Raw genomic sequence first — 12,070 nt, 5'->3', positions numbered from 1 at the left:
GAGGGGGGATTAGAAGGAGTAGGATTTTGGAATGTATTGTTTTTCATTCTTTGCTAGAAGCCAAGGTCATCCTTTGTCTCCACACTTTCACACCTGACCGGAAGAATCTGGGCATGGATGCCAGCGTGGAAGAAGGAGATTGGACCATGTGATGGACTGTGGGTGTGGGGACAAGATCATGAACTTTTAACTGGGTGGGATTCTGATGTAACTTCCAGAGTTGGAACCCCCACAGCTATGTGCCAACATGCCTGCTTTATTAAATTGGAACTTTAAGCATAGTTTTGCCTTCGACTCTGATTTAATTCTACATGGTATTTGGAACGCTGACACTATGGTTACATCTATCCACATGTTGTGAAATTAAAGAGCTTTCATCATGTCTTCTGATTATTAGTTGGTGTTCGTGGATGTGTTTTGCCAGTCTTCTGCCTGTTTGTTCCACGTAGTGGCTGTTGCAGTCATTGCACATGTTGTAAATGACTCCTGGGTCCCCCCCCCCCGTGACCGCTGAATCTAATGGTTTGGTTGAAGTGCTTTTTAGATGGCTTATGTGCTGTGATGATTCCAGGTGGTTGTAGGAGTCTGTTGGTGGTTTCTGAGATGTTCTTAAGGTATGGCAGTATTGTTCTTTTTAGGACTTGTACTTGTTGTGCTGTATTGGATCGAGTGGTCAGGCACTTTTTGATAAAGTTGTGCAGATATTCATTTTGTTGGAAGATGTTGTATATATGTTCTGTATCCTTATTCTGCTATTCATCTTTGCTACAGTGCATTTGTGCTCACCTAAATAAAGTTCTTAGGCAGCTTCTCTTGTGACAAGTTGGTTGTCGCTACCCCAAGGGAAAATCGATTGCATCATTCATACGACATCACTATATCCAAACCACCAAAGCAGGAAGAAAGGAGTACTCAATAATATACAAAAATATGCAGAAGGGAAATCAGGAAGGCTAAGGCTCAGATGAATTAAGGCTTTCTAGGAATGCAAAAAAAAGTGGGGGCAAAAGGGTTATTTTGATATATCTGGAACTAGAGGAAAGTCAAGGAAATGGTTGGTTCATTAGTTGGAAAATATGGAAAGATGGTAAAGAGTAACAGGAAGAAAGCTGAAATGCTTAATTTCTATCTTGCCCCTGCTACTTCTCAAAAGGAAAAAGTATTTGCACAGATCAGAAGCAAAAATGAAAAACAAAAAATGCAGATCAAAATAGTAAGGAATTGGTAAGGGGAACCTTGGTTGTCTGAGACAATTTAATCTTCTGGGCCAGATGGATTACATTCCTTTTAATAAGGAAATGGTGAATGTCTTCTTAGAGCCAGTGATTGAAAAGTTTAAGAAATCCTGGAGTATAGTAGAAACACCAAAAGAGAGTCAACATTGTTTTAATATTTTAAAAAGCGGAGCACTGCACCCAATTACAAATCTATCAGATAGGCATTAATACTTGGGAAAAACCCTAGAAAAATAATCAAGAAATGGGTTTGCAAGCATTTATAGACAAATCGGGTGATTACCAGAAGCTAGCATGGTTTGTTGAATACAGATCATGCCAGACAAATCTTACCACTTTCTTTGACAATGTAGCTAGATTGATGGACAAAGGAAAAATAGATGTAGCAAACTGATTTTAGAAAGGCCTTTGATAAAAAAATTGACCACAGAATCCTTCTTGATAAACTAGGACAATATGTGATGAATGGTTCCATCCCAGAGAGTTTCCCAATTAGCTAAACAATATTAGCCAAGACATGTGTCCCAGTGATTTTGATTCAAGAAGTAGTAGAATTAATTCCTTTTCTTTGGAAGCAATAGCAAGAGGCAGGGGGGAAAAAACCACAGCAAGCCCTTAGTTGATATAAGCCACCAGTTTTCAGGAAATGCCATTATTTTCATTATGGACTTGTATAGTTTATCAGCACTATCTCCAGATCTCTCTATGTAATTATAGGGCAATGTATTTTATGGTTTTAATATTGTTTAATATGCCTTATACCAGATCAGATCTGATCCATTTTATTTCTGCTATGTGGCAATAATTCTTAGTCAAAAGTTTCCTCATTATCTGCTTTACATTCCAGTAGTTGAAGAAGTTGAGGACTGAACCTCGATGAATGTATGTAAACAATACATGCTGCCAAGGAATTAAAATGCTATGTAAATTCAGGTTAATCCTACCTATCATCCTTTTGGGCAAATGTTCAGAAGTGAACTGGGCCCTCTAATGTTCTGCTGAATAAAATAAGCGATTGGCAACATGTGAATCTTTTTGACTGAATAGCGCAATGGACATAAAATTTAACCACAATTGTGTTCATTAGAGCCAAAAAAAGGAATGCAGTGGGTTGGCAATACCATCCAGATCTTTGGCTAAAAAAAAATAATGAAAATTTTATTCCAGACTAAACACTTATGGAAGCAACGAAAGTAAGCGAATACATCCTGCATTACAGCAACCACATGAGCTCCACAGCTTTTAGCTAAATGCAGACATTACTCTGAGTGTCACAGTGAAAAACAAAACCTATAAAGTTTATTTGGCAGCTGAAGAAAAAGAAAACCTGCAGCGGTGGGATATAGATATTTTTGACTCCTTCCCCTGTATTCTGATTGATGGCTTTTGCTTTGCTTAAGTTTTTTTTTCTAGAAGGGCAACTGGAAAGCTTGATGGCAGTGAGGTTCCTTTTATAATATTCCAAAGTATAATCATCTACAGGGGGACCAAACCTAGGCTGATTTTATGCAATTAGGTTTGGCTCCAACCCCAGAGGTGTCTTCAGTTTCACAGTGTTATATTCCACATTGTTTCAATAGTCCTTAAAGTGAAAAGGAGGATCTAAGATGGCTGGTGATAACTTAAGTAAAATAATGTCTTAAGCTATATGATTTCAGACACATTCTAGTGAAGCAAAAGAAAACAATGATTGTATTACACAGGTCAAAACATTGCCATGTAGGAAATAAAATGTAAGCACTAATATCGCTCGCTTGCATTACTGTTGTGGTAATCCTCAGTCCTTAGACTTACTACAAAGGATCCTTTTCTTTATGTGGAAGAATTCATACTTGCCTCAATTCCATACGCAAATGAACTGGGATTTAAAGTGGCTCAATTTATGTGATAATTCTGTTTCTCATTTAGAGAAAAGAATTAATTTGAATCGGAGACCCACAATATCAGACAAGGTCAGTGGTGTGTAGCTTCGGATCAGAAGGCATTGATTGACATTCAACAATAACTTCTGAATAATTTTTTCATTTTCATTTACATGCACAATCACTCATCTGATTTTGAATTTTTTTTAAGTGAAGTAAAACAGGATTTTTACTAAAAAAAACATATTGAGTCACATATTAATGATTAAGTTTGTTTTATGTTCCTGTCCAGATAAACGATGGTAGGGAAACTATAGAGATGGAAGAAATAAGGATATCTCAAAAGTACAAAAAAACCAAATTTATTAGATGATGCATTTTAATATATATATATCTTAAGGGGATTGATGATGAACATTTATGTAACATAATATGATCAGAACATTTGCTTGATTAAAAAATGTTTCTCTGGACTGTGAAGAGTTTCTCCAGATAAGGCCATCTGTGTATGAACCTATATTATCAATGCTTTTTCTTCTACTGTTATCAACTGATTTCCTTATCTAAATGCAACAGGAACTAACTCCAGACATAACATTTCTGAGATCATGCAGACTAACAAAGACTTCAATTCATAATTCATAAAGTCAAAGCTGATAAGATTTGGAAGTATGTTTAATGAACATGAGGCTGTACAGTCATTACTGATGGCAGCATTTTTTTCAACTCATGCCTCCCTCCAGAAATGGTTAATTTGCAAGAATATAACATATGGGAACAGATTCAAGAAACCGTATGCTTCAGTTGTCATGTATGAATTACACTGATTTGAATGGATTCATATATCTGCTAAGTGGCAGGTGGAATAGCAAAAAGTATGAACTAGTCAGGTTTGATTTCTTTCATAATCTCAAACATATCTTTACCTCTGTTGAAAATGTACTCATGACAAGCACTAAATCACTGAACCTTTAACCTACAAACTATGGCCTATCATCTCAGAGTGGGAAGATTCTTTTAAACTTTGTCCCATCCAATGATGGCCAGCCAACTGCCTTGATCTGGGGTTCAGGGAAAGTACCATACAATGGCAGATTTGGATACTCAAAAAATGGGAGTCAGTCAGGACAAAATAGAGCAGCTGTCATATCTGGAATTCATGTATGTGACTCCAAAGAAATGTGACATAAGCATGCACTAAAAGTACAGCCAAGATGAACTGAAAGCAACTTGCTAATCAGTCCTAAGTTGCTTCTCAATAACTGCAATTAGTTAAATATTTAAGTACGCATCTTCCTTCTCTTCAGCAGGGCACCATCCCCTGGATAGGCATTTCTGGTTGTGATAGTCTCAGCTCTATGAACACACAGAATTAGTCTATGAGATATCCAAAGATCATGACGATGGAATATCATGGGAAAGATCTCAGTGGTGTCATTTCTCAGTGCAAAACACATTACCCAGCCTGTATAATATCTTTTGCAATTCAAACATTGAGATACTCCACGTAGTTATCTATGACTGAAAATGATCTTCAGGAAAACATAAACAAATCTATAGTTGCTACAAATAGGTAGTTGCTTCTCTGCTTTCTCGTTCTTTAGCTTGTGCCACTGCCACATTAATGCACTGTAGCCACTCCTCGGCATTTTTTTCATCTTTGGCCTTGAAGACATACGTCTTATTGTCCGTGAAGATTTCAAAGGCCCGAGGAAGACTGCGATCTCGGCGTTTCTTGGCTACCACTTTGACACTCTGGACTTTACTCAGTTCAATGGGACAATCATCTGGATCATCTTTCTGAAAGAGCAATGGAGAAGGAAACAGAGATTAATATCTCTTCAGAAAAAATGCATTGTTACTAGTTATTAATCCTTTTGTTCTGTCTAAGTGCCATCATCCCAGCTTCATATAGATAAGAAGCTAGTTCAACTGCCATTCAGGCTCTGAGATATGCTAAAATAATCACTCATGTTCAGTGTTGCCATGATTGAAATTCTACCAAAGTGCACTTACTTCCCGATGTCTGATGCAAATATATACTTTTCAGTATTTGCGCCATGATGTCGTGGCCTGTTATCCGCCGGCCCCTCCAGCAGCCGAATCAGATGAGGAGATGGCATGGGAGTCAGGGCTAGCATCAAGGCAGCCTGAGAGCTACAAGGGGGAAGAGGGAATGGAACTGGCAGAGAGAGAGAGAGACAGAAGCAGAGCCTGGCCTGTCCATCAGCCCTCAGATGGAGAGTCAACAGCCCCCAGGTCTGGAGGTGGCTGATGAGGAAGAAAAGGAAGAGATGGGTCCAGTGCCTGACGTGCAGATGTGCAGAAGGCAGAGGAGAGGAAAGCAGTGGAAATCTATGGGCCGATCCTTGGGACAGAAGAGCCACTGCTTCTAGCGAAGCCCCCACCCTAGCTCTGGGGATAAAAGGCAGCGGGTGAAGATGAATAGGTATCACAGAGAACTATTCATCTTCCTGACAGAAAGACAGTAGCCTACTGTGAGAGGGAGAGAGACTTTTTGCCGGGGTTGCTAGTGCTTCTAATAAAGGAATCATTTATTTAACTATAGAAGGTTTGTCGTGTTTGGGAGCCTGGTCAGCCAGGTCAGAGCACATGACATCATGATGCACAATTAATAATTTGTCCCCCTCCTCATCTTGTCCTTACTTGTCCTCACTATCTATGCTCCAAGATCGGGTGGGTTCCTGCCAGTTCTAACCTCTTCTATAGAAGAGGTTCCACAAATCTACAGTGCCGTTTAGAACCAATTCCAGCTCCCTCCCCCCGCCCATCCGCACATCATCAAGTTGAAGAGCGAGAGGTGGAATTCTGGGAGTTGAAGTCCACAAGTCTTAAAGCTGTCAAGTTTGAACACTCCTGGGTTTTTTTTCTAAAGGGTTAGGGGTGCAAGGGTCTTGTAACTTGACAGCTTTAAGACTTGCAATGCCAGAGTTCCTGAGCCAACATTTTGGTTGCTAAGCAAGAGCATTGTTAAGTGAGTTTCACCACATTTTACAAGTTGGCCACGCCCACACAGTCACATGGCTGGCAAGCCACTCGCACCCGGTCAAATGGCCAGCAAGCCATTCCCACAAAGCAGGCCACACCTACAGAAGAGGTTCTAAAAATCTTTTAAACCCACCACCGTCCAAGATGCTTAGGTGTAATATGAAACAGCAATTTCAGTATTCATATTAAACATTAGTTAATATTAGTTTCTGCAATGCTCTTTATACTTCTCCACGAGCAAGAACAAAGAGAAACCAATGTATTGTGGTACTGGGACTGTTGTGAGTATCAGGTTGAGGTTGACCTTCATCTCTGGAATTTAACTAGGCTGATTTAGGAGTGGTCACTGCCTGTCTCTGAAAATAAAAATGCTGTCTGTGTAGCTTAGATCCAATGAATACATAAAATAATGGTACTACAGTATAGGCTCAATTTACCATGTATGAAAAAAATCTCTGAAACAATTTGTTTCACTGGAGCTGGGGTTTTCTTTAAGAATTGGTGCTTACTAAGATATCAATATGTATGGTTTCCCCCCCTCTTTCAGTATTAGTGCACATGTTACAATACTCTTCTAAATGAAGCCAGAGATGTAGGATTTGGCCAATTTTCCCACTAGGTTTTAAATACTTTTAATGCATGTGAAAGATGCCCATCTGATAATCCTGAACTAAGAAGTGTTCTGTTTGTTCTCTTACTCAGTCTGGCACAGAAACATATTCAGCTGGCTCTAATTCAAGCCACCTGTAATGGGCTCATTCCTCATTGTCATTTAACGCTGTTAAAATAAATGGCAATAACACTAACAATAGCACTTAGACTTATATACCACTTCATAGTGCTTTACAGCACTCCCTAAGCGGTCAGCATATTGTCCCCAACAATCCGGGTCCTCATTTTATGACCTCAGAAGGATGGAAAGCTGAATCAACCTTGAGCCAGCCAAGATCGAACTCCAGACTCTAGGCAGAGTCAGCCTGCACAGAGTCAGCCTGCACCATTGCATTCTAACCATTGTGCCACCACAGCTCCATATTTTACCAAATAAATGTTGGTAGAGAGGCAAGCAGGGAGAAGAACTGAGATTCAGTGTTAATTTACCAACGTCTTAATGCTCCACACAATGAATTTTATGTAAGACGGGCATCCTACTTTTTCTTCCTCTATGGATGTTCCTGCTATTTTACCCATAGTTCTTATTCATACACTAATCCAGCAAACCCTCCTTGTCAGTCATGCTTGCTAGTGTACAAACACACTATCTGGGTCAAAAGCTACAGTTTCAAGAAAAAACAAAGTCATTGTCTTTTAGGTCTGCCTGGAGCCTCATTAGCTTTTTCACTACAGCAACACTGACAAGATTTCATTACACTGGCAACATATTTTCCTTTAACCAGTGGTTGTATAAAAGAAAAGAAGGAGAGGAGAGAGGGAGGGAATGAAATTGGCAGTGTTCCAAGTTCCAATTTAGACAGAACGTACAGAGCCCACCCACTCTGATTTCTATATCTACTGCTGTCCTTCTCTAGCCACCACCACAGGTCATCTGCTTTTCTGATCCTTGCCTACTCATTCTCTTTTCCCCATACAGCCATAGAAGATTGAAGACAAACTACTAGTGAGATATCTCCTCACTTGCTGCTCCTCTAGCTGTAGCTTATTTTCCTTAGTCTTTTATGCCAATTCGTTCAGAAGACTCCCAGCAACTTAAAATAGTGTACCCACCAGTGGTGGGATTCATTTTTTTTTTACTACTGGTTCTGTGGGTGTGGCATGGCTTGGTGGGCGTGGCTTTGTGGGCGTAGCAGGGGAAGGATACTGTAAAATCTCCATTCCCACCCCACTTCAGGGGAGAGTTACTCCAAAATTCCCATTTCCTCCCAATCAGCTGGGACTCGGGAGGCAGAGAATAGTTGGGGGTGGGGCCAGTCAGAGGTTCTCTGAACTCAACATTTCCACTACCAGTTCTCCAGAACTGGTCAGAACCTGTTGAATACCACTTCTGGTATCCAACAACCAGGTTAAGTAATATAAGCCCGTGGCATGACAAAACCACGGTCCACTAAAGCGCGCCCGATTAAAGCGCGTCGCTGACGTCATCAGCAGCGTGACAACAATGACCGCGGAGAAAAAAGGGCGCTTTAAAAAGCGCTTTTAAAGCAAGCCGATTCACGTTAAGGTAAGGGTTAGGTTTAGGGTTAGGGTTAGGTTAAGGGTTAGGGTTAGGTTTAAGGTTACGTTAAGCGTTAGGGTTAGGTTTAGCGTTAGGTTAAGGGTTAGGTTTAGGGTTAGGTTAAGGGTTAGGTTTAGGGTTAGGTTTCGGGGGGTTAGGTTTAGGTTTACGTGTTAATTTTAGCTTTACCGCTCACAGCGTGCTTTTTTCGTCACGCTGTGATGATGTCAGGTATGCGGTTTCGTCCAGCGCACTTTAGTCGACCACGGTTTTGTGGTGGAACCATATAAGCCAAGGATATATCAATTGTTCCTATTCCATCACACCAATGTGCCGAGGAGTTAGTTCAATCTTTCTTTCCACCCCAAAAGCCTGACAAATGTCAAATCTTCAGGGCTCTTTAAAAACTTCTATCTTGGGATTGCTAGTCCAGAATAGGGAAGCCATCATCAAGAAGACTCAACATCAGTGTTCATGAAGATGATATTCTTTCGGTGGCAGGATTCTATTTTTCCTTTCTGAACTAATTGGATGGGCAGATTCTACCTATTATCAATGATATTGGAGATGTCCAGACATTATGCCATATAGGGCCTAAAAAGTAACAAAGGCACCTTAAATTGCAACCAGATGGTAACTGGCAGCTAATGGAGCCCCCCAAAATATCATATAGGCAAAGCTAGGCATGCCCATAAGTACATGGGCTGTCACATGCTGAACCTTACAGAAGGTGAGAACAAATGATAATGCAAATTTTATGAGAGAAGCTACTTAGGAATATAACTACTGTTCATTCTGCAGAAGCCAATATATTGGAACAGAGGTGTCAAACTCATGTCGTCACGGCGGCATCATGTGACGTATCAAGACTTTCCCCCTTTCCTAAACCAGGCGTGGGTTTGGCCTGCGCGTGACGCATCTGACCCGTCAGCCGGGAGTTTGACAGCCCTGTATTAAGAGGGAGTAGCTTCTGCATGTAGCATCATAGAGCAAAGCTCTCTCCATTGATGACTAGTGACTCTCTTTTGAAAAATGTCATGGATGCCATTACCAAATTGGCTGCTGAGGAGCGCACATAGTCATAAAATGATTGCCACAGTGGATGTGTCCCAGTCTCTATTTATATATATAAAAAAAAAGGAGAGGCTGAAAGGCAAAACATTTGATCCAAAACTAAAATGTAAGACCAAAGAGGATCTTAACTCTCAAAATACAAAACTGCTTTTGAACCCCAATAGGATCACAATACATGTAAAAGCAGATTAATGAAGCCTCATTGCATTACCTGACTCAGAAATCTTAGGAAAAACTGTTAATATGTTTTATAATTTACAAATAAATTAACTATAATAAATAGCACAGCTGCAGAAGATGTTGATGCACACATTTGGGAACAAAGTAACTTTTGTGGCCTTAATATTCTAAACTCATAAAATCATATCTTTTTGATTAGTTGATACCAGCTGAATAGATATCAGTATGCTACACAAATCTAACTGGCAGGGACACAAGCAACCATATGTTAACTTGCAAGCTAGACTCCCAGTTAGAAATCTACCTTGGCTAGAAAAAAAAAGAATATTGCACATTTGGATTAAGATTGCGTTTTGCTTGTAACATTTTGCCCTAAATGTGCTAAAACTGAAAAGTTCTATCCTTATCATATAAAGATGGAGCTACTGCTAAGATTGGTAACCCAGATTATCTTTACTCTTTTTTAAAAAATGGCTTTGGAAAACAAAGCAGTATAAATTTTTAAGGACCAATTGGATCCACAGCTATGAAACAATACTGATGAATGGATGGATTTCACTTAGGAAATATTCTTATGTCTTAAATTTGTAGTGCATGCTAAAGAATCATCACCATTTTTCAGAGTTGGGGAATGTAGAAAGTTTTTAAAAAGTGTTGGTTTTTTTCCCCCCTCTTCAACTTACAGATTTTCCTTTGTGAAAGAGAAGTTGATTGCCAGCAAGTGTAAAATAGCGAGTCTTCCATTTTTTAATGAATTTCCATCGGATTTGCTTTTCCTTCAACCTGCCTTCAATCAGTGGCTGGCCATCTTGGTTCACAACTGTGGATAGTTAAAAACGTCCTATTTTAGAAATAAGTTGTCCCCACTCCCGCGGCATCTTTGTAAGACACAGATTCAATTTCCCCTTAATAAATTGGAATCACAAAAAAAACTGTTACTCCTTCTTAAAAAAAAAAATCAAGTCAGGAGTACGTATTCATCATTTTTTTATAAAGTTTATGACAACTCTGGAGACAAGTTGTAATAAATTCCACTCTTGTTTACATTTACTGATTGCCATTCATCTCTCAATAGGGGAATAGAGAAGAAATACTGAGAATTGGTTTGGACATGTAGATATGTACATTTACTCTAGCATTTCTTTTTACATTGAAAAGAAATAATTCCAAGAAATGGGTAAAATTCCTACTTTTATTTCCTTTACTTTGGCAAAAGCTGATTGTTTCCAGCCAATCTTGTGCAAGAACAGATAGAGGAGGAGATTTGCAGCAGGACATACAGTTGAATTTAGTCAGAGCTTTGAAAAGAGGTTCATTGTAAGGAGGTCCAAGTGCATTTTCTTGAATAATACTTACTATTCTTCTGCAAACCGTTAGTATATCACAAAGAACTGAGGACGCCCCAGAGTTCTAATTTTTTTAAAAACTTTCAGGGTGCATAGTTAGATAAATACAAGGTTGAGTAGTGATGCTGACTTCAAAAGCTAGATAACATGCCCGAAGTATGTGGCACTAATTAAAATAGAAAAGTTTAAAGGTCACAAACACAATACTATGAGTATTCCAAATATTTCTTTCTGAAGGAATTCTTATTTTCTTTGCAATTAAGCTGTCTAAACATGTAGAGTTTTGTACAGTAACCCTGTAACCTCTCTGTTGTAGAAGTTCATTTCTTAAATGGAAACAGCCTCTTTTTTACAGGATTTCAGACACCAGGTGAAGACTTCGGTTCAGAGCTATAAGTGTGCTTCCTATCCAAAGATTAAAGTTACTGGCACTACATTTCATTACGCAGATAAAAGCAAAAATGATATCCAGATATATTCCTTCAGCAAAGTATTGTATTGTCAATAGGGATGCAAAAGCTTCTGACTATACAAAAAGTTATGTACTTTAAACGCATTATGTAAAAACAAATCAATTTAACAATTTCACTCACTTTGAATTGTTAGGTCTGTTATGACAGAGAGCCTTAACGAGGCATCAAGATAATTTAGCTATGTCAGAATTTATTATTTATTTGATGGCCAGGGCAATTTTTGTCACCTGGAAAAGTCCATGCAGTAATGTCAAATAAGTGCATAGTTATTATATCTATATATAAGGTAAAGGTAAAGGTTCCCCTTGCACATATGTGCTAGTCATTCCTGACTCTAGGGGGCAATGCTCATCTCCATTTCAAAGCCGAAGATCCAGTGTTGTCCAAAGACATCTCTGTGGTCATGTAGCCAGCATGACTAAACGCCGAAGGCGCATGGAACGCTGTTACCTTCCCACCAAAGGTTGTTCCTATTTTTCTAGGAGCATTTTTATGTGCTTTCGAGCTGCTAGGTTGGCAGAAGCTGGGACAAGTAATGGGAGCTCACCTCCTTACGCAGTGCTAGGGATTCAAACTGCTGAACTGCCGACCTTTCTGATCAACAAGCTGAGCATCTTAGCCACTGAGCCACTGTGTCCCTTCAATTTATATATACATATCAAACGGCAATAGAAACTGCATTATCAGACCAACAAAAAGAAAAATAAATAAATCTTGA

At 39.3% G+C, this 12,070-nt stretch overlaps 1 protein-coding gene across 4 annotated transcripts in view; it reads right to left on the bottom strand.

Annotated features, from left to right (window-relative positions):
- Nucleotides 1-3,485: 3,485 nt before the first annotated feature.
- The window catches only part of VEPH1 (ventricular zone expressed PH domain containing 1), a 151,473-nt gene continuing 142,888 nt past the window's right edge, over nucleotides 3,486-12,070 (bottom strand). For 3 of the 4 annotated variants that reach the window (XM_087725325.1, XM_087725326.1, XM_087725327.1), the window contains exons 12-13: nucleotides 10,217-10,353; nucleotides 3,486-4,897 (exon numbers count right to left, since the gene is read on the bottom strand). In XM_087725325.1, coding sequence (XP_087581451.1) covers nucleotides 4,661-4,897; nucleotides 10,217-10,353 — 374 coding nt within the window. In that variant the 3' untranslated portion in view covers nucleotides 3,486-4,660. The remainder of the gene's footprint in view (nucleotides 4,898-10,216; nucleotides 10,354-12,070) is intronic. The other variant, XM_087725329.1, reaches the window with a different exon arrangement.

This window comes from Thamnophis sirtalis, unplaced genomic scaffold, assembly GCF_051295495.1.
Source record: "Thamnophis sirtalis isolate CommonGarterSnake01/CBP01778 unplaced genomic scaffold, rThaSir2_p1.2 scaffold_11, whole genome shotgun sequence".
In the NCBI taxonomy this organism is placed as follows: Eukaryota; Metazoa; Chordata; class Lepidosauria; order Squamata; family Natricidae; genus Thamnophis; species Thamnophis sirtalis.
The sequence above is the reverse complement of the archived record's forward strand: the minus strand, read 5'-3'. Positions and strand labels throughout refer to the sequence as shown.